General features: G+C 37.2%; 1 protein-coding gene across 2 annotated transcripts in view; it reads right to left on the minus strand.

The window, feature by feature from the left end:
* Nucleotides 1-7,512: 7,512 nt before the first annotated feature.
* Nucleotides 7,513-22,201, minus strand: part of LOC103032919 (protein bicaudal C homolog 1) — a 170,151-nt gene continuing 155,462 nt past the window's right edge. For both annotated transcript variants that reach the window (XM_022669361.2, XM_022669360.2), the window contains 7 exons: nucleotides 21,723-21,879; nucleotides 20,047-20,086; nucleotides 16,237-16,391; nucleotides 15,973-16,126; nucleotides 15,548-15,708; nucleotides 13,847-13,946; nucleotides 7,513-11,596 (listed from right to left, as the gene is read on the minus strand). In XM_022669361.2, coding sequence (XP_022525082.2) covers nucleotides 11,466-11,596; nucleotides 13,847-13,946; nucleotides 15,548-15,708; nucleotides 15,973-16,126; nucleotides 16,237-16,391; nucleotides 20,047-20,086; nucleotides 21,723-21,879 — 898 coding nt within the window. In that variant the 3' untranslated portion in view covers nucleotides 7,513-11,465. The remainder of the gene's footprint in view (nucleotides 11,597-13,846; nucleotides 13,947-15,547; nucleotides 15,709-15,972; nucleotides 16,127-16,236; nucleotides 16,392-20,046; nucleotides 20,087-21,722; nucleotides 21,880-22,201) is intronic.

Here is a 22,201-nt window from a genome sequence, read left to right on the forward strand (position 1 = left end):
CTTTCAATGGAAGTCAATGTAAAAAGAGTTTATTTAAGGTCATTTTAAAGTATTTCTATGGGTCCAGTTATCAAGAAATTTTGTCACAATGTAGGGAACAGTTTGTTTGTTCAAATTACGTAATAAACTAAAAATTGACAAAAAGGGGTATCAATTTTTTTCATTGGACAGCAACAATATAAATCCCAAGAGAAGAGAGCAGCAGCCTGTGGAGGATGACTACACACCGACGGTGAATGAGAAGTGGGAGGACACAGTCTATTATGAAATAGCATCACCATCATCAGGTGCAAACCCCTGCAGAATTGCTCAGTGGACCCTGTTCAACTAAAGAGTCAAACTGAGCATGTGTAGCTGGGTTCAACAACAATTTGTACATTTTTCAACACAGACTATTTAGTTAGAACTTTTAACAAGCAAATTATGATAATTGAAATTATTAATTTGTTATAGTTTAATGTGCAATGGGCCCTAGGGACCATTAGGGTTCAATAAATTATGACATGCCCAGTAGATCAAGAAATTCTGATAAAGTTTTAATGAATGCCCTTTTATAGGTGCCCTTATGCCCTAAAAGTAGTAGAGTGCTTTTATAAAGTGCTTTCTATGCCTCCTACTAGACTGTGTCTCAAAAGGTGGTCTTTCCAATAGAGAGAATGTTGTAGAATGCAGTGCTGTTCTCCTACAGGTGAGAGTGCCCAGAAGTGCCTAGAAGAAAAGTGCCCAGTTAGGAGCCCCATCACTGGATTAAATGTAAAGTGAAGTGCCCTTTAGGTGCCCCCACAATGTGTTAAACTGTATTTTATCAAAGGTGTGAAAAGTATTTACATTTGTTACTCTGTAGGTAGAAGTGTGGACAGTAGAAATTAAAATACTTCTGTAGAAGATGAAGTATCAACTTAAGGTTTTTACTCTTTAAGTAAAAGTATAAAAGTATTTTCAAAACTACTTAAAGTATAAAAGTAAAAGTAATGTAAAAGGAAAAAATAAAGCCATTAATTAATTACAAAAGCTGAACCACATGGTCCAATAGTGCACTACCCCCTCCCCCTCCCTACAAAACATTTTTTTTTAAGTCATAATGACTATAATGTTATATTAATATGTTAATGTTGATAAATGTAGGATGCATTAGGCTGTTCCCTGTTTCGGCTGCATGTATGCATATTTTGTAAATTTATGTATTTTAGAAGAATGTAAATATATTAAAGCTATTAAAGCTTAGTTGGACTGGAGTTTATCTGGAGTTCTCTTGAGTCTCTGCACGGATCATCTTCATACTAGGCTACATACATCTGCTGGAGTGTGTGTGTGTGTGTGTGGGGGGGGGGTGTGCAGGTGTGATGGATCACAGTATAAACCAATAGAGAGTCAGAATGGTATTTGTTTATACTTTATTCACTCTATCTGGATGGAGAGATTTATCTGGATAGAGGTTTTATTGAACGATGAGAAGCCGGAATGAAAATAATCTGAAAAGAAATTAATGAAATTAAATTAAAATATTTACACCAGTAAATTATAGACAACCAACATTTGTACTTCATAACTTCTGTATTTCTGATACGTCTGTATTTGATGGTACAAGACGAAGTAAACTGTTGGCAGTAAATTGCACCTATTCCATCCATTTGTCTTCAGTTTTAGCCACGCCCCTCTAGAATGACCAAGACCTTTTGCTCCTGTCCTTCAAACAGCCTGAATCTGCTACTGGCTACACATATCATTAAGAATCCCTCATAACTCACACTGCTGCTCCAAACAGAGCTGGTTCTGCATTTGTTGGTCCTTCTACTTCATTCTTGTGTGTTTCTTTAAGTGCTGTGGTGGAGAGAATTCAGCTCCATCCCCCGCCTCCCTCCACACATCCACCATCCAAACAAATGCGGTGAGATTCAAAATGCAAAGACAAAACCTCGCCAGAGGAAAATAAAACAGGACACAAGAAAGTGAATTTCTGCTTTTTTTTTTCCTCCCAGGCCTCCACCGCAGGCCGCAAGTCACCCATCTTGATTTTTGAAGCTTTGGCGTAGGAGGCCCAATTTACAGTGCGTTAAGAGGCAATCCAGGAAAAACATATTTTCCGATGAAATATTGCAAGCATTCAAAAGCTCTTCCATACTGTACTGCGTCCCTCCACGTCCCGCATTCCTCTTTTATCTCTTAGTTCATAATCCAGTTGGACAACGAAACAAATAAAGGAAAAGGCAGTTCTCAGAAGGACTATCTGGCAGTCTGTCAGTGAGCTCACTGACACTCGTGACATATTGCGAGGACTCTGGCCCAGTCAGTGCTGGGTGTGGTGAGGTTCGGGGCTCGTTAAAGAAACGGTCACCATTTTTACTGAACCAAAAAAAGAAGTAAAAGGACTTCTGATGAAATATGTGCTTTCAATGTAAGATACAATATATGTTTAGTAATATAAGATACATTAAAATGCATACAAACAGTACCAGTCAATGGTTGGACACGCTTTCTTATTCAAAGTTTTATTTATTTATTTATTTATTTCTTACATTGTAAATTAATACTGAAGTGATCCAGACTATCATTTGCCTTAAAAGTGGTAAAAGTGGTAACTCTGAAAAGAGGTAACTTTTGCTCTTCCTCTCCTGGGGTGGTCCTGATGACAGCCAGTTTTATCATTGTCTTTTTGATGCTGTTTGTGACTGCACCCAAAGATATTTTCAAAGTTCTTGAAATTTTTCAGATTGACTGACCATTTCTTAAAGTATTTTACTTAGTTGAGTAGTTTTTGCCATAATATGGATTAGAATGTAACTCAAATAGAGCTATTCACTGTATACCTGTAAATCTACATCTTCACTACTTTACAACTGATGCTCTCAAACACATTAAGAGACAAGAAATTCAAGTAATTAACTCTTGATGAGTTCAGCACAGCTGTTAACTGAAAGACTGAATTCCAGGTGACTCTACTTCATAAAAATGACTGAGAAAATGCAGCCAAGACGTGCAAAGCTGTCATTTAAAGCAAGAGGTGCTACTTTGAAGAATCTAAAATATAAAACATATTCTGGTTTGTTTCACACTTTTTGATTACTATATAAACTATAATTATAAAAATGAACAAAAAAAAACAAAAAAAACACTGAATTTAAGGTGCGTCCAAACGTTTGACTGGTACTATTTGCTTTCAAAACTGCTGCAGTTCTGGGTTTTAAATTCCATCAATCAAAAAAAAAAGATGACTTGTGTCTTCTGTACATTATGTATATATTTGGTATTTCTTTGTTGTAATGATGCTTATTGGATAGTAAATATAATATAGCTGGAAATACTGTTAATTTCCTATTAAATGGAGCTACGTTTGTTAGGAAGATGCATTTGTGGGATGAGCAGTAGAGCTGAGTATGTGGGATGTACCCATAAAAAATGGCCAAATCCTCTAATGTCAATGCCAAATAGCTTATTTGGCATCCCTTATTATACTCTTACTCTTTTTTACTCTTATTATACTTTTTTACTCTTAATCAGCTTGTAGGCGATTGTAAAATCGTCTACAAGGTGATGACAGAACAGGCTCCTTCCTACCTGCACTGATCACTCCTGAAGGCTTACGCTACCTCCCGCCGCTGCGCTCCTCCAATGAACGTCACCTCGCTTTCCCTTCACTCTTTCACTCCTTTTTTTTTTTTTTTTTTTGCACCAATAAAAACAAACACAAACTGCAAATAGCAATAAACAAAATAGTGCAGGTAGAGGCAAAAACCTAACATGGGCTTAAAAAATGCCTCTACCTAAATGATATCAAAATCTATTATAACAAATATAACATCAAACAAACAAACAAAACAAAAAAAAAATAAAAAAAATATCACAATTTAAACATGTAACAAAAAAATATATTCACAATACATTCATCAGATGATCTTTTAAACATCTTTTATAATGTTTTACAGATGTACATTTTTTTGCCAAATGATTAAAATTATTCCACAGTTTTGTCCCCCTATATCTTATTGAATACTGACCTCTACAAGAGAGAAATTTAGGAAGATGGAGATCTAAAGACTGACGGGTTGAATACTTATGTATTTCTGCATCTGTAATAAAATAATTTATAAATTGTTCTGGAAAATTTTCCTGATTCGAATAAATTTTAAAAATAAAGATACATATTTGGAATATATTAATATTATAAATAGAGAGAATTTGAAGTTTCTGAAATAAAGGAGCAGATGAAGTGTATAGATGTGATCGTGTTGCAATACGGACAAATCGTTTCTGAAGAACCAGAATTTTACTAAGACTAGTAGAATATGTACTCCCCCAAACTATATTACAATATGAATGATATGGATAAATAAGACTATAATAAAGAGTAAGAAGACATTTTGTGTTAACCAGATAACTAACCCTCCTTATTATACCAATAGATTTATTTATTTTTCTACTAACCCAGTCTATTTGCTCTTTCCAACTTAAGTTTTCATCAATAATGATTCCCAAAAACTTAGAACTTGACACTTTAGGCAACACCATAGATTCAATTGTAATTTTTGATAAGCTTTTAGAATACATTTTTCTTCCACTAAAAATTATTTATTTTGACTTTTTTATATTTAAAACAAGTTTATTTATATTTAAAACAAGTTCACTCCTCTATCCCCTAATTTCCCTTCAACCTCCTTTAAGCCCTATCTATAAAATGTTTTACCTTTAACTTCTATTACTTTTGTACTTGACTATTGTAAGTCAAGTCAAGTCAAGTCAAGTCATTATCAACCGCTTGATCCATTAAGGGTCGCGGGGGGGGGGGGTGCTGGAGCCTATCCCAGCCGGCATCGGGCGGAAGGCAGGATACACCCTGGACAGGCCGCCAATCCATCGCAGCTATTGTAAGTCGCTTTGGACAAAAGCGTCTGCCAAATGTAATGTAATGTAATGTAATGAAGGCCAAGTTCCATATAACGGGGGGATGTCAGAGACAGGTAGTGGGCATCCCAAAAAGAGACACCAATTGAGTCAATGGCAGAATAAACTGTTTGGTGAAGAGAACTCCCTTAAATTCATGTTCTTTACAAATGTGAAATCATTTAATGAAATTAACAGGCCTCCCAACGGTATAAGATTTATTACCAAGAGGCACCAAAACTTGTTTGAAATCCCTTTAAAGCTTTTAAGAAACATATTTTGAATATTTAATTTGATAGTTGATTAGTTAACTATAATACATTTTCCCACAATATTTTTTTCTGACTGTCCTGTAAATTATACGCATAGTGCATCAAACATTTACCTCAGATTTAATATTATCTAAATATTAATAAATAAGTAGGCGCAATACAATAACAGGGTTGAAGGGACAATGCTCAATACAGTATGGATATACAGCTTTTGAAAAAAATTAAGAGACACTTCAGTTTCTGAATCAGTTTCTCTGATTGTGCTATTTATAGGTTTATGTTTGAGTAAAATGAACATTGTTGTTTTATTCTATAAACTACAGACAACATTTCTCATAAATTCCAAATAAAAATATTGTCATTTAGAGCATTTATTCAACAAAAAAGATGCAGAGCTTTCAGACCTCAAATAATGCTAAATAAATAAATAAATAAAGTAAAGGTTTTAAGAGTCCAGAAATCAATATTTGGTGGAATAACCCTGGTTTTTAATTACAGTTTTCATGCATCTTGGCATCATGTTCTCCTCCACCAGTCTTACACTCTTCTTTTCAATAACCTTATGCCTTTACTCCTGGTGCAAAAAATCAAGCAGTTCAGTTTGGTTTGATGGATTGTGATCATCCATCTTCCTCTTGATTATTATAGGTTTTCAATTTAGTAAAATCAATGAAACTCATAATTTTTAAGTGGTCTCTTAATTTTTTACCCGAGCTTTATTTACCTGTAAAATACATTTTACAAATTTTAACCAGCATTTTATCCAATATTAGGCATTAACATACATATAGTATCCTGCTTTTGTATTTTTCTGACTGTCCTGTAAATATAACATTTACAAAGATTATTCCTGGATCCAGGAACCTCTATACCTTCCCAACGTGACGGGATTAAATGTGACGGGACAAAATTTCTTAGCAAATAGTAACCGCAAGCACTTTAGTAACAAGCGTTCAGTACAAACTAAACACTTTTTGTAGAACCACTCCTTTAAAGCTCTAGTCTTCCTGCTCAGCATTAACCAGCATTCGTCACTGCTTCCATATGCCCAATGACAGAGCAAAGGGAGCCAACTAACACAAGTGCTGAGGTGGATGGGTTCACCAGCAGAAGATTCCAGAGAGATGAATCAGAGTAAAAGCTCTTTCACACGAAGTACAGATGCGTTTTTTAACATACTGGAACCTTTACACTGACTCTTTTGTTTGTCTTCTAAGTTCTTTAAACGGGGAATTGAAACTCAACAGCTCTTGTAATTTTCCATTCTTAATTTTTGTCTGCTTATTAGCAAGGAACTTTAGTTTAGTTGTATTTATTTGTGAACATAAACAGATTAGAAAGCTTTTGTGTTCTGTGCACGGTTGCTCTTTATTAATAATTTGGGCTTTTTTATAAACCCTTAAATGTTCCCCTAACTACTGAATTCCCGTTAAGAAATTTCTAAAGTGTTGCATATAAAAGTGTTGCATAAGACAGACTAAAGGACCCAAAACCTGACCTGTAACACCCGAATAAGGTGTTTTATTGTTTTAGACTTATGTGCTACGTAGCCTACATTGACTCAGGACTTTGGTGTGAAGACTTGGGACTTCACTTTGTACTTGAGCGTAAAGATTTAGGTCTTTAGATTTGCTTATATTGACTTGTGTCTTGTCTCGAAATTTGAGCATCAAGACTTGGAATTTGACTTGGGACTTTTGAGTGTCAAGACTTGAATGTTGACTCAAGACTTATTTAGTGTCAATACTTGAGTGATAACTCTGGACTTGAGCAACAAGACTTGGTTCTTGAACTGAGACTTGCTTATATTGACTTGGGGTTTGACTAAGGATTTAAGCATCAAGACTTAGGACTTGAATGTCAAGACTTAGGACTTGACTCAGGACTGGAACATCAAGACTTGAGGCTAATCGGTACATGGATGCCAAGATTTGGGACTTAGCTCATATTGACTTGGGTCTTGACTCTGAATTTCAGCATCAAGACTCGGGACTTGAATGTAAAAACTTGGGTCTTAAATTGAGACTTGCTAATATTGACTTGTGGCTTGACTCAGGATTTGCGCATCAAGACTAAAGACTTCTGCTGATTGGTCAGCCTGATTTGAAAACATCCAACATTACAGAAGGTTGAATAATGTTCGCTTAAAATATTTATTCAACATCACAGTCTGTCAGATTCCGTTTCTGTGTGAAAATTAAAATATTAAAATAAGTTTGTTTATAACTTGTAAAAGGCTATATCTGACATTATGCTTTTCTTCATTTTGTTTTTTTTAATGCTATAAAATGACTGTTGCTCCGGCGTCTGAGGAAGATTTATAGATGAAATAAGGAAAGCAAAGAAAGAAAGCAGACTTAGAAAAGGTTTACATGTGTTTTATTCTTCTGTAACAAGGACTTCAACTCAGGAAAGAACATTCAACAGTACCACAAGTTCATGGTAATATACATTTTAATGCAACATCAAAGAACATTACCGTGGAGTATTTAATCTGTGTCGGACTCACAGATTTGACAAAAGTCATTCCCAAGGCACTGGCCGGCTGAGCAACTTAACGATACGTACGTCAGGAAGAACCGAACGTTTGGCAGAACAATACAGATTAGTGCTTTATTTCGTTTTTTCCCTTATTTATCAGAACTAACGCTCCAACATGGCTGTCCTGTACGCCAATGTGGAGCCGTTAGTTGTTCATCTTACTTTGGCCCAAAATAATTATAAAAAAAAAAGTGCTGGCCCTGATCACAAGGCCATGTCAGAGTAAGAAAATGCCTTTTCCTTATGTTCTCCTCTGAGAAAGAGAGAGAAAAACAATTCCACAAATCACTGATTACAGTTTGGTCTTTTACAAGTCACAAATCACACAGATAAAAACAGAGATAACACTCGATTCATCCAAAGCACTAATCTAAGAATCTCAGGTATATCATGGTATATCAGGACCGCAATACACTGGAATCAGGCAGCCTGTGAACTTGATTGGAACACGATTCTGGCACTCTGGCTTATGTGCTTTAAGTAAACATACACTATATGGCAACAAAGTGATCTCTTTGCATAGTCAGTCTGTTCAGTTCATTAATACTGACTGGAGATCTGCACAAAACAGAGAGTTTTCTATCATCTCCCTTTCACTTGTACATTAGTCCAAATTTGGTATTAATAAAAACAAAACAAAACAATAAAACAAAATAAAAACAAAAAAGACTTAAAAAACAAAAACAAACACTACCGACTAAAGATTTTAGAACACCCCCAGTTTTTTTCCATCTATATTTGCCATTTAATCTGAAATTAAATAGTACAAAAGTTAGCAGTAAAGTAACAGAGCTTTTAAGAGGAAAAATGAACTAAAACTGAGAAAATATTTTTTGTATAAAAGAACTTTTTAGGAAAGAGCTTCAGAAATGGATTTAAAAGGGAAGTAGAGTGAATAGTAAAGCAGTGCTGGAACAGATGGGGCCCTATTTTAGTGATCTATAGCACACTGATCATTTGTGCTTTGCACAGACTGATTTAGGGGCGTGTCCTGTGTCTTTGGTATCATGAGGCCGCAAAAAATCTAAAGGCATGTTCATTATTTATGGGTGTGTTTTGGGCATAACGTGAAAGAAACCAATCAGTGTGCCAGTTGTCATTCCCTTTAAGAGCCAGACAAGCTGTGACTTTTGCGTGTTCCTATCTTAAAAGTGCTGTGCTTTCTGCATCTGACCAGAGGATACTGACCTGCATGTTCACGCTGTGAAGGTACACCAGCAGCTCATTTAAGGGAACAGCAATGATATTTTATTATTTATTCTGTTTATTATTAATATAAAAGTTGTGTTTGCAACACTGACTAACACTTTCATATCATGGAAACAGCTCACCAAAATCTTAACCTATCCTTTATATTTGACAATATTTAATTAACTTTACAGGTTCTTACTCATCATAAGTTTATTTAACTGAACTGAGTTTTATTTATTTTAAAGTGCTGGACAAGATTTAATTTAATGAATTAATATAGTTTATATTTTAATAAATGTGCCCTGATGATAAGGAACGAACACTAACATAAAGCTTTATAGATCTGTGTATTTCACGTTTTGAAGTTTTATATAATTGATGGGCACCGTGAGACGTGAGAGCACTGTGGCAATGTGCTTTGACGTTTTTAAAATATAAAAAAAATCTAAGCAATCTAAGCAAATTTCAGTTAAATAATAGCAAAGTGAAATAAAATTTATTTATGTTCAGTCGAAGTCATTTATTCTTTATTTTTTATTTCCTAAACTGCAGAGTTTGAGAGAGAGAATGATTGAGAATGAGTATCTGTCAAATTCTCAAACAGCAGAATGCCTATATCTGCTATAGGCGATAGGGCCCATGATGTTACTGTTCTCTCTACTGCAGCATTTACACACTTACACACAGCACAATCACACCTTCCTCATCATAACTAGAAAGAGACACAGAAAGACAGAGAACTCTGAAACTATTTAAAGTAGAAGTCTTTCCAGATGAAGCCAGAGAGCGGTGAGTACTTTTTCTAGTTTTCTATACCTTAAAAAAACTGGAGAAAACTGGTACAGGAAGGCGTCTGGCTGACCCACATGGCAACAGCAACTTTAGCTCTTATGCTCATCATTGGACTAAGAGATTTCTAACAGATGATAAGAAGCTAAGATGATAATATAACTACAAAAAAATAGGAGTGTTCTAAAAACCTTTGACCGGTAGAGTACATGACACACTATAAACTCTATAAAACTACAGATCCTCCTTTGCTGCTGTCTGGAAGTGACAATGACAAACTTGTAGACAGAACAAAAAATACATAAGACTATAAAAACTGCAATATGAACAATACATATTTGAACAGTACCTCCATCACATACGAGGTCATATACAACATACGCAACAATTAAATGCAAATACAAGAATACTATACATGTAAAAAGAAAGCGATGCATTGCGAGATTATTCCATGAGTGGTTTAGCTACATTTTACATCTACGTCAAATCGCTGTACCTTCATTAGACAGGATTCAATTCTTCAGCTGTTTCTGTTTTCTGGGGGAAAGTGTGGACAGTGCATGTGGAAAAGGCACTTCGGTGGTTCAACCTCGTGAGAGAATGACTGGTAATGTTCACAGCTTCAGGTGTGTATCGTATTTCTCGAGACACGCGCCTACAACAAGTCTCATATGAAGGTTTGTATTAGTTACAAAAATCTAATGGTATAATCCAACTTACTTTTGTCTATAAAATGCAAAAATCATTTTTTTTCTGAAATTCATTTTGTGATCAGCAGAAATTAAAACTAGAAAAGTGGGGAAAATGTATGAATACACATTTCTTTCTTTCTATACTAAATAGAGGTGGGACAATATATCAATACTGTAATATATTGTATCATTTTGATCATATCAGATCGACAGTGGCGTCAAATATGAATTAAATCCATAATTCCTAGTATTTTTTTTTTTTAGGAGTATTTTTTCATCTTTAGTAAAACAGATAGTGTGAAGTATTGTAGAAAATTGTCTTGTGATATATTGAGTATCACAGAATCATGATATCAGTTATCATGTTCAGCGTATTGTATTGTGAGATGCCCTGTGATTAGTCAACAAAAAAAATCAGTTTTAAACCCAACTGTCTGATTCAAATTTGGCTAAAATGACCAGAAAACTGAACTGATGAACATGGCACTGACCAAATAATAAACATGGCAGGTGTGGACGCTCCACATCCACAATATGGCTGTAGGCGTTGTAGGTTGGAGAGCTTTGTGATTTTTTTTTTTTAAACCTTATCTCTATCATGATTATCCATGTAAGTGCTATCACGCTCCTTGCACATTTTATAGGGCAGACCGTCAGAGAGGAGTATCGGCCCTCAGGCAGAGTATTTAGTATTCTTAAAGTGCAAAGAATTAGTATGACATAAGCCTAAAACGAGGATATAAATAAAAATCAAAACTATGAACCAAGTACTCCGACAGCTCCGTATATGGCAGTGCGGGAGCTCCATGGATCCTTCAATGCTACCTTCATTTCCGTGTTCTGAGTACCATACTGCATAGAGTACCAAATAATCGTACATAATAATCATAATAAACATTTACAAGAGTCCTGTGGACTTACCCTTTATTCCTAAGAGAAGAAAGACATTCTTTGTTTGTTTTTGGCACTGATTCAGAGGGCGGGGTTTGGTCCAGTACTGTTTGTAAGGCCGGGTGTGGGGAACGGGGAATGGCTTTGTGCAGTTAAGGCTGCCCCCCCCACCAGGTATCAGCTGGCAGTGGGCAGACGGCTGCAGGGTTTATTACCAGCGGCCGCTCACGCTGGCGATGTCCGCGTGAAACTGACGTGGAAGGCGTCCGCTGGCTCCGCCCTCTAGGAATGATGAGCGAATGTTGGGCGGCTCAAAGAGTTTCCTCCGGTTTTTGTTTAGGTCTGATAAAGAGGACAGAGGTTTGATTGGTTAGCTTCACATGCAACACTATTCTAAATTGTGTGAACAATAACTTAAAGTTTTTATTAATAAAGAACCAAAAGGTGTTCCTTAAGTTCACTTATTTCTTATTTTATAAAGTTAATTAATAATACAAAGCATTTATACAAATTTGTAATAATTTGTAGGTCAGCATATATCAAATATATCTTTGCAATCTGTGTTTGTAATGTGTGCAGCGTGAAGTTTTGCATTGTATTGCAGATATACTGTAAATGCATGGGTGTCCCCCAAAAAAATGTCGTCTTGAAGGCAGCATATGTTGATGTAAAAGTTATTTTCTGCAAATACACTGGCAGTAGTTAGTATATATTCTACTTAAAATTCCTTAGATAAATTGATTAACAGGAATAAACTGTAGAAAACAGTGTTTAACAAAATTAAAACTTTACCTGCCTAAATATCTTAATACCAATACTGAAACTATAATAAAATAATAGTAGATAAAACACAGAACTAAAAGTTTAGTTTTTTTATTAAGATCATAAGTTTATGGAATTTTTTTTATAGTTATCTTTGTCTGTGGGCTAAAAAAAAAATCAGAATAAATAGAAAGTGTTTTAGTGACAACAGTAGCCCTTCCCCCACACACACTCTCTTTTGATTTAAAGTTCAACAAAAGAACCGAGTCATTGTTTAGAGTTTTGATTCACTCAATCAAATCAGTGATTTAAAACATTGTTTAGAAGCCTGTGCATTGACATCAGGCTCTGAGCTGGTGTAAATACAAACACAGCGGCGGGGGAAACTCTCCTCAGACACTGGATTATACTTCACAAGGTTTGTTTTTAAACTGAGAAATAAAGTATTTTTTTAAATAAATTGTACATATTTGCACTATAAAGACTTAACCTGTTCATCTACCCACCCAGAAAGAAGATGACCAACTGTGCTCTCTCTGACTCTGGCTGCTGATGCCAAACAGAATGACCCAGGTTTTAGACTGGTGGACTAATGACCTTATGCAACATGGAAATACTGTGATTCTTTATTTGAGGCATATTGTTTTTTTAATGTATTTGTCGATAAATTGTCGCTAAAAAAGTTTGCACCTCAAAGACTCACCCTTTTTTACTTTTGTACATAATCATGATTACAATCACCTGTTGATCTACCCACCCAGAGAGAGCATGACCAACTGTGCTCTCTCAGAGTTCAAACCAGTTAACCTCTGGTGCACTCAGAACCCCCCTCCTCTCTTTCTTTTTTTAATTTAATGTGCTCATCCACCTTAACAATATTAAAAAAAACTCTTAAGCCCTGTTCTGCCATGAAACATTTTGATTTAGTTATTTTGCTTCACAAAAATATGAGGCTTCTCTCTCTTTGTGTTTTTATTTTTTTTTTCTATGGAGAGCATTTACTAGTAGATAGGCTTGACAGTGCCAGAGCTAATGGAATGTCTGTCTTTCTTTCTCTTTTTCTTTTTTTGTTGAAGCTTTTTGAGGATAAAAAAAGTAAAGAGTGAGGGAGGACACTCCTCTTTCGGCTCAAGATTCCATCAGCGCAGATTACACTAGATTTGCGTTTGGCCCTTGAGTTCAGCGAGCGAAATAAACACCGGCCCACAGTCGTTTCCTGTCCTCAGAACAAATCGGCCTTGTCCTCCCGCGCCCTGGAATTCATAAACACGCCGGTTCTTCACGAATACAACCAACGTTAGCTCTCCTCTCGTCTGCTCTAGGCCCTGAGCTCTGCATCTGTAATCCCCGAGAGGGCCACCGTCACTGGAGAAAACACCCCAGCTAGACTGGAGGGGAAGCCATTATTGTTATTTGATGGTGGGTGGCCAATATTTCACAGCAACTCCTCTCAAGAACTATTGCAATTCTCGCTGCAACTTTTGAACTGAAAAAAAAAAAAGACGGCACTCCGGGCCAAAGACAACCAGCCAGAGAAACGGACCCGACCGTGCCACATTCACTCACACTCACTTGCATTCTCTCGCTATCCTGCCTGGTCACGCACTGTCAGTCATGTGGAACCGGCCGTGAGCGCTGGCAGCTGACTCCAATTGAACGCTGACAGCCCAATCAAGCTTAATGATTAATATCCACATTCCCAACACTACAGGAATTATTAAAAGCATTATTTAAAGCATGGCAGGCCGCTCCCAGACCATCTGGTTGTCTTTTTGTCATTATTACAGTATTACAGTGTTATTATGGGTGGAAATATGGAACGGGACGCACCTGAGATGGCCAGCAGCATTTTCCGACGTGCTCCGAACGTAGTGATGCCCAGCTCCTTCAGGTCCTGATCTGTGAGGGTGAGGAACGTCTGCAGGTCGATCTGTGAAAAAGACAGAAGATCAGATGGGATTTACAGTACTCGTTTACAGTTTGTATTTATTTATTTTGTGACATGTCTGTGCCATTCCTCTGTTTGGGTGTTAGTCGGTGGGGCTACAGACTTCATTAGGAGACTATCAATGCCTGTGTCAGAGTGCTTTGGCAGGCTTTTTCTTTTGTTCTTTTGTATGCAGCAGCTCAGTTTTTGGGCCTGCTTGGTTCAGTTACCATATTTTTCACTCTATACGGCGCACATAAAATCCTTTTATTTTCCCAAAAATCATCAGTGCACCTTTAAATCCAGTGCACCTTATGTATGAATTTTACCAGTCAGATATTAAATAGCAATACCGATACTCAGCTGAAGTGCAGGATTATTAAGAAGTTTCAGTTTAGTTCTCCGACACAGACACTCGAGACTGGAGCAGCATTAGCATTAGCCGCTAACCGCGCTAAGCGATAGCTCTTTTGCCATTCAGAGGCGAGTATATCAGACTGTTGTTTGCTGCTACCCCGGCTAGCACTGCTTTAGCAGCATTAGCCTTACCCACTAACTACACTAAGCTCTAGCTCTTTTGCTGTTCAGAGGTGAGAATATTGGACTGCAGCCTGCACTTTTACCGTGTTAAAACAAGCTACGTGTGACGGGCCGCAATCTAATAGTGCCCTGACTTATCCGAACACTTAGGGTCCTCAGTGCAGCGCTGTTGGGCCAGCATTAGAGGAAATTTGGAAATCTAAACTGTAACTAACTGCTAACTACTAACTGTAAATAAATCAAGGCACTTTACTTACCCATATAAACAGTTTTCAGGAGAGAAATCTGTATAGATTAACATCCAGCACTCGTTGGACCTTTTTTTTTAAGAATTACAGTTTTGTTTATTTTAATTAGCTTAGCTTTACAGGTCTTGCCACCTAGCGGCAAGACCTGCTGAATTATAATGAAAACATGGTGACACTCCTGTTCCTTACTAGTGTTTCATAATATGCCTTTTAGTCCAGGGCATTCTATGTATAAAAAAAGAACAGAAAATAGACATGTATTAATAGTGCGCCTTATAATATGGTGAGACTTATAGTGTGAAAAATACATTATTAAATCTATTTTTGTTGTTGAGCCATCGTGATAAATGAATAGAGGACACAAATGTTTTATTGAAAAAAAAAACATTTACGGCTTTGTCACTTTAATGCAAATAAGCTGTTGATGGCCACACCCCATGTATACACTTCAGTGTTTACCACATGTTAATGTTAGCTTGTGCTAAATGGCAAAACACAAACAGGCTAGTTCATGCTTAACTGCAATAAAAGCCAAAACTTTGTATTTGAAAGTTCCTACATCTCACTCATCTGCTGACTTGCTACGGACAGTAGGTACAGATCCCACAGATTGTTCTATGCAGGTGTCCTTATTATGACATCACAATAAGGGAGTCTTCCAAAAGGCTAATTGAAGCATATAATTCCTGACACCATACTCTTTCAGCTGATTCACAGAAAAGCGTGAGTGCTTATAGGGGCAGTCAAGACCCAAGTGGAAAAAGCGAGTTCTGCATAATATGTCCCCTAAATGGATAAAAATAGTTTTTACACTACCTCCTGTTGCTGGAAGACGTCGGTGTACTTCCCCAGGCCGAGCTTGCTGAAGAGCTCTGGCAGGTCTGAGCCTTTCAGGGAGGTGCTGAGGTTACAGCCGTTGCTCCCCGTCACAGAGGAGATGCAGTCCATGTAGTTGCTGCTGCTCAAGTAATGCTCCACTGCAAAGAACCATCATAAACATTCATTACAGGAACAACAGCCTCCTTCACCCCAGCCCCAGTCCTGCAGTAGCTCTGTCTAGCATATTCCAGTGTTTTCTCAGTCACCTGATCCAGCTAATCAGCTCATTATAAATGCTGAGCTGCAGATGTGTCATGTTAGACACTGAAACTGCAGGACTACGTCCAGGAAAAAACATGAAAAACACACATCTCAGACACTGGAATGATCTTGGGTCTCTGAAGCGTCTCAGTTCAGCTTACCTGTCTTGTTCTGTTTCCTCTTGGGGCTGATGGGTGTTGGGAAGTCGCTGTGCGTCGGGAGCCCGCTCCCGTTCCTTTCCCGCCAGTTATCTGAGTCACTGCCGCTTCCCACACCCTCTCTGCTGTTGGAGCGAGAGAGCGACAGCGGCGATCCCTGCAACGATACTCAGCTTTAACACACTGCTCCCTTAATCTGAAAGCTTTACTCTGCTTCACCAGGCTGGAGACACAAAAAAGCTCATGTGATGCAGTGGCTGGTCTTACTTCATAGGTAGTGGACATGGTGGGTTTGTAGGGCACATGGTTGGCCCTCCGTAACTCTTTAATGGTTTCCGCTGGCATGGATTTGGAGAAGCCCAGGCCGCTCCACGTGTTGGTTGGTGTGCGGACCTCTGTCACCACTGGCTTCTTGAGCATGGCTAAAAACAATCATTAAACATCCCATAAATATAAGAAATCTTAATCTCAGAGTAGCTTATTCTCTACTGAAAATCTACCACATCATCCAAGGTGCTGAACTATAGTTTCTGCTTTTCCTTCAAGCTGCAAAGTAATAGTTTTTTCTTCAGGCTGTGCCACTTAATTGTTTTCATGTCTTTAATATTAATCTACAATGTAGAAAATTCATTAAATAAAGAAATTCCTCTTTTTTGTTTGTTTTTATTTGTTTAATTGATGTATGAATTAACTCATGTATGTCCTAACGTGTAAAGGGAATTGTTTCATATTTAGTTTCAGTTAATTTCCGTCTTTATGTTATTTAAGATGTATTAAATTACATCACTCTTGTACATTTAATGGTTTAAAAAAGTGGCAAATTCCTGCCTGCAGTTATCATGGGATTTGTAGTTTAATCACCAGGTACCAACACTAACACCCTACCAGAAACGCAGAGAACATAGAACTAACTTCCAATTAGACTACGCTTCTCAGAAGTGAATGAAAGCTAATTTTAAGACTTGATCAAAGAAATTTAGGACTGCTATTAAGAATTTTTTACATACAAAGATTTGAATTTTAGAAATGTTTAAGACTTTTTGAGATTCTGCGGGAACCAAGCTTAAGTCTTATTTGTTGTGACTTATTTGTGTGTGCTTATTTTCTTTACAGAGAACAGCTAGTTCTTAATCTGGGGGTCCTAACCCAGTTGCACTGTTAATTGTGACAGGTGATTTTAGTTTTAGTCTTAGTCTTTTGATTAAAATGTATAGTAGATTTAATAATATTTTACTCTTTTCGGTTATTATTAGTTTTAGTCTATTTTTTCCTAGTCTAGTAGTTTTTTAGTCAAATAAAATGTATGTATTGCTTTTTTTGTTTTACTATTTTAGATTTTTGTTGTTATTTTGAGATTATTTACTGCTAATGTATATTAAAATATATAATTACCCATTAGTTTAATAGAATGTAAAATGCAGTGAAGACTAGGAGTTGTGTCTTGCAAACCAAAACACCTTAGCTAATGAGCAGGGATTGCACAGATCCCTTTTAGACATTAAGCATCCCTAACTCTAAACCAGAGACATTAGATAACCTAGATAACTAGCTAACCTATCTAACTAACCTAGCCAAATAACTAACCAAACTAGCAAACTAACCTAGCTAACTAACCAATTAACCTAGCTAACCCAGCTAACCTAGCCAAATAACTAACCAAGCTAACTAACCAATTAACCTAGCTAACCCAGCTAACCTAGTCAAATAACTAACCAAGCTAACTAACCAATTAACCTAGCTAACCCAGCTAACCTTGCCAAATAACTAACCAAACTAACCTAGCCAAATAACTAATCAAGCTAATAAACTAACCTAGCTAACTAACCAATTGACCTAGCTAACCCAGCTAACCTATCCAACTAACTAACCTAGCCAAATAACTAACCAAGCTAACTAACCAATTAACCTAGCTAACCCAGCTAACCTTGCCAAATAACTAACCAAACTAACCTAGCCAAATAACTAATCAAGCTAATAAACTAACCTAGCTAACTAACCAATTGACCTAGCTAACCCAGCTAACCTATCCAACTAACTAACCTAGCCAAATAACTAACCAAGCTAATAAACTAACTTAGCTAACTAACCAATTAACCTAGCTAACCCAGCTAACCTAGCCAAATAACTAACCTAGTCAAATAACTAACCAAGCTAATAAACTAACTTAGCTAACTAACCAATTAACCTAGCTAACCCAGCTAACCTAGTCAAATAACTAACCAAGCTAACTAACCAATTAACCTAGCTAACCCAGCTAACCTTGCCAAATAACTAACCTAGTCAAATAACTAACCAAGCTAATAAACTAACTTAGCTAACTAACCAGTTAACCTAGCTAACCCAGCTAACCTAGCCAAATAACTAACCTAGTCAAATAACTAACCAAACTAACAAAGCTAACTAACTAACCTAGCTAACAAGCTAACCTAGCTAATGGAGCAGTGTTACATGTGTAACCTGCCTCCAGAACTCTAAACTAGCTTACCTTTCTAAATATCTTGGTGCTGAGACATATGCTGCAAATAATTTTATTCCACATATTTTGAGTTCTGTTTTCCATGGTAGAGCAGCTAAACTTATTACATAAGTCCTGTTTATTCAGTAAGTGGGACAGGAGCGGTTCAGAGTAACGGACATAAGGACGCTGTGTGGAGCAGCTGTGTTCAGGTCACTGCTCAGTAATATAATTTATTGCAAAAATGTCCCCTTATTTGTCAGTCTTTGAAATGTTTGTTTAGTTTTTATTATTTGACAAAAAGAGTATTACATTTTGTCTTAGTTTCGTTTTAGTTTTACTATTTTATTTTTTTGTTCTTATTTTGAGATTATTTACTAACGTTACTAATGTATATTAAAATATATCGTTACCCATTAGTTTAATAAAATGTAAAACGCAGTGAAGGCTGTAGGAATTGTGTCTCGCGGCTCGAGAAAGAGGGACGTGTGTGGCCAATATAACCGAAACACCTTAGCTAATGAGCAGGTATTGCACAGATCCCTTTAGACATTAAACATCACTAATTCTAAACCGGAGACATTAGCTAACCTAGATAACTTGCTAACCTAGATAACAAGCTAACTAACCTAGCTTACTTAGCCAAATAACTAGCCTAGCTAACCTAGCCAAATAACTAGCCTAGCTGACCTAGCCAACAAGCTAACCTAGCTAACTAACTAACTACCCTAGCTAACAAGCTAAATAACAAGCTAACCTAGCTACTGGAGCTTTGTTACCTGCCTCCAGAACTATGAACAAGCTTACCTTACTAAATATCTTGGTGACGAGACACATGCTAAAAAATATTTGAGTTCTATTTTCCAAAGTAGCGTACCTGAACTTATTCCATAATTCCTGTTTATTCAGTAAGTAGGAAAAAAGCCGCTTTGTGTGGTTTAGAAGGGGGCCCGGTGGAACCGGTCATAAGGGTGCTGTGGAACTAAGGTTTAACTGAATACTATTAAATGCAACTGAACTATCAGCTGAATGTAAACAATTCTTTGCTAACACTAATCTTAACCTTAAGCTGAAATCAACCCTAAAACTCAACACTGAGCCTAACATCAATATAAAACTTAAATCTAGCCCATATATAATCATATACAAGTGATGGATTAGCAGACCACGGATGGTGAGTTTGGGGTTGCGAAGTCCTACAAAGGGGTTGCACTGTAAAAAACCGTACGAACCCCTAAGCAATAAAAAAACTGTGCTACCAAAGCTGCAGCAAGTATTTAGACACCAATCCAATCCATTCTCTTATTCACAAGCCCACAGTTTACAGTATGCTGGTGTTAAAGGGTGACTGGCAGCACGAGGAATGAGGAGAGTCTTTATTAGAGTGTTTATCGTTAATGTGAAGCAGGGCTGTAATGATATGGTGAATGCAGCCAGATCTTCTGCTCTGGAGACTTGGTAGTCCTGTTCCATCCTAAACTGGCAACCCAGACTAAACATATCAGGTTGCCCCACTTTGTTACCAGCAGGGCTGTTTGTTATGCTGGTGATGAATGGAACAGTAAACTACAACTACATGAGACAGAACATTTAATTGGGGATTTGACTGGCGTAGCACATACCTTTGGTCGCCAGCAACTTCTTCTGCTCATAGTCGAAAGCCTGGAGAGGAGAGTGAAAAAGGAAAAGAGAGAGAGAGATAGACAGAATTGATAGAGTTTTTAGTCATAAAAAAAGACAATTTGCCAAAATAAAACAATTACTCTAATATGTTACACCAAAATAAAGGTTTTCCCAAATTATATTTATCAATTTGTCAGAATCTGACATTCTGTCAGTGGTACGGGCCACCGCTAGTAGCCTGGTAATGAAGCAGCGTTATTTATTTACTGTTCATCGGCAAATTTTAAAACCTTAGTAGGAGGATTTCACGCCTTTCTCTTGTAACTCTGTTCAAGGGGTAGGGGTACAAAAGAGAAACAGGATTGGGCCAAAGTGGATGAAGGTCTGCCCTACATATCGTCTGTCAGTTTGCTGCACAGAACAGAAACGACACAAGCTAAACATTACCTCATTCTGTCACAAGCATTTACTCTACACTCGCCTACAGACCAAAGCTCACTTTCCACTGCTTCTGACAAAAATAACCAAAAACATGAAAGACAAGCCCACAAACTCTCAACAGAATGGAGGTCACAGAGAAGCCATATTTTAACATGTGATACGCCACATGAAAAAGCAGCACCCAGCAACCAGAACAGCTCACAGGCTTACAGGAAGCCATCTGAAGTTCCACAGTACGAACAGCCCAGTCCCTGAGCTGCTTCAGAACCAGCCGCGGAGAACAGAGGAGAGTGAAGGAAAGGGGGAGGGTTTATGAGAGGCAGGAGATGAGGGATTGGACCAAAGTAGATGACCCCCCTCTAACCTCCTCCAATCAACACAGTACTGGAACTCTGCAAGAACTAATCGGCACTCACACACTCCATACCTGCACTACTGCTTATACTTGCACTATCATACTCACTTTAATTCCCCATAAAATGTGTCTTTTAGAGAACTGTATGCACTCATTCACTTTAACAGCTTTTTCTCTATAATATTTTAAAGTCAAACGAGGCGCTGGATGTGAATTTACACAGATTTCTCACCTGAGATCTGTTTATTTTGGTGAGTAAAGCACTTCTGTTTTTTTATTTTTTTAATAAGCTTAGATTTCCAGATTTCCACTAAGGCTGGGTGCAGCAGTATTATCATTAGCAGGTTATTGCTAGCGCTAGCCGGCCGACAGCACTACACTGAGGAACCCTGAGTGTTTTGGTAAGCACATGTGATATTAGCTAGTGGTTCGTAGCTTGCTTTAACACGGTAAACACGCACGATACAGTCCAACATACTCACCTCTGAATGGCACGAGAGGTAGCGCTTAGCCCGGTTAGCAGCTAATGCTAATGCTGCTCCAGCTGTGCTACCCGGGGTACATAATAAGTATTTTAAAGTGCAGCTTATAGTGCGAAAAATTCGGAAACTGTTACACTCTTATATTGCACTCTCACTATTGTTTTGTGTCTTGTCTCACGAATGTTTATATCTGTAATCTTGTTGTATTGTAAATTTACTGTCTCTCATTCTTTTATTATTTATAATTTTATTTTGCTTGTACTTTAGTCTATTATTGCTTTATATTTTTTTTGCTGTAATTTTGGGAAGTAGAGGAACTTAATTTCAATCCTCTGTATGTTCTGTTCATATGCAGTACTGATAGTAAAACTATTTGACTTGACTAGAGAAGTGGTACCTGCATGTTGGGGAAGGTGGACGGTGGAGGGAGGCGGATTCTCTCTGAGTTCTGCTGGGCGGCTCGCTCTGCTGCTCTCTCACTGCCCGGCGCTCGCTTATCCGCTACAGGACTGTCAGACGCACTGGATTCAGAGTCTGAGAGTAAACAATCTGAACTAGAGAGAGAGAGAGAAAGAGAGAGAATCAAGAGAAATAGAGAGAACAAAATAAGTAATTCAACCAATAAACCTTTATAGTCACTCGGGAATGTATAGAGGGTAACGCTCCTTTTCAATACAGCCGAGAATTTACAACTTAAAGGGATTAAAAAATAAAAATAATAAAAAATTAAGAACTTAATCAGGTTAAGCTAAAATAAGGAACCTCACAAAAACATAAACTTTTTGGCAATTAAATAGCAAAGGCATTATAAAAAATACACACACAATTATGACTTAATTGAGAAGAAATAAAATAATGTAAAATAAAATGACAAGT

The sequence above is a fragment of the Astyanax mexicanus genome, chromosome 15, assembly GCF_023375975.1.
Source record: "Astyanax mexicanus isolate ESR-SI-001 chromosome 15, AstMex3_surface, whole genome shotgun sequence".
Classification (NCBI taxonomy): Eukaryota; Metazoa; Chordata; class Actinopteri; order Characiformes; family Acestrorhamphidae; genus Astyanax; species Astyanax mexicanus.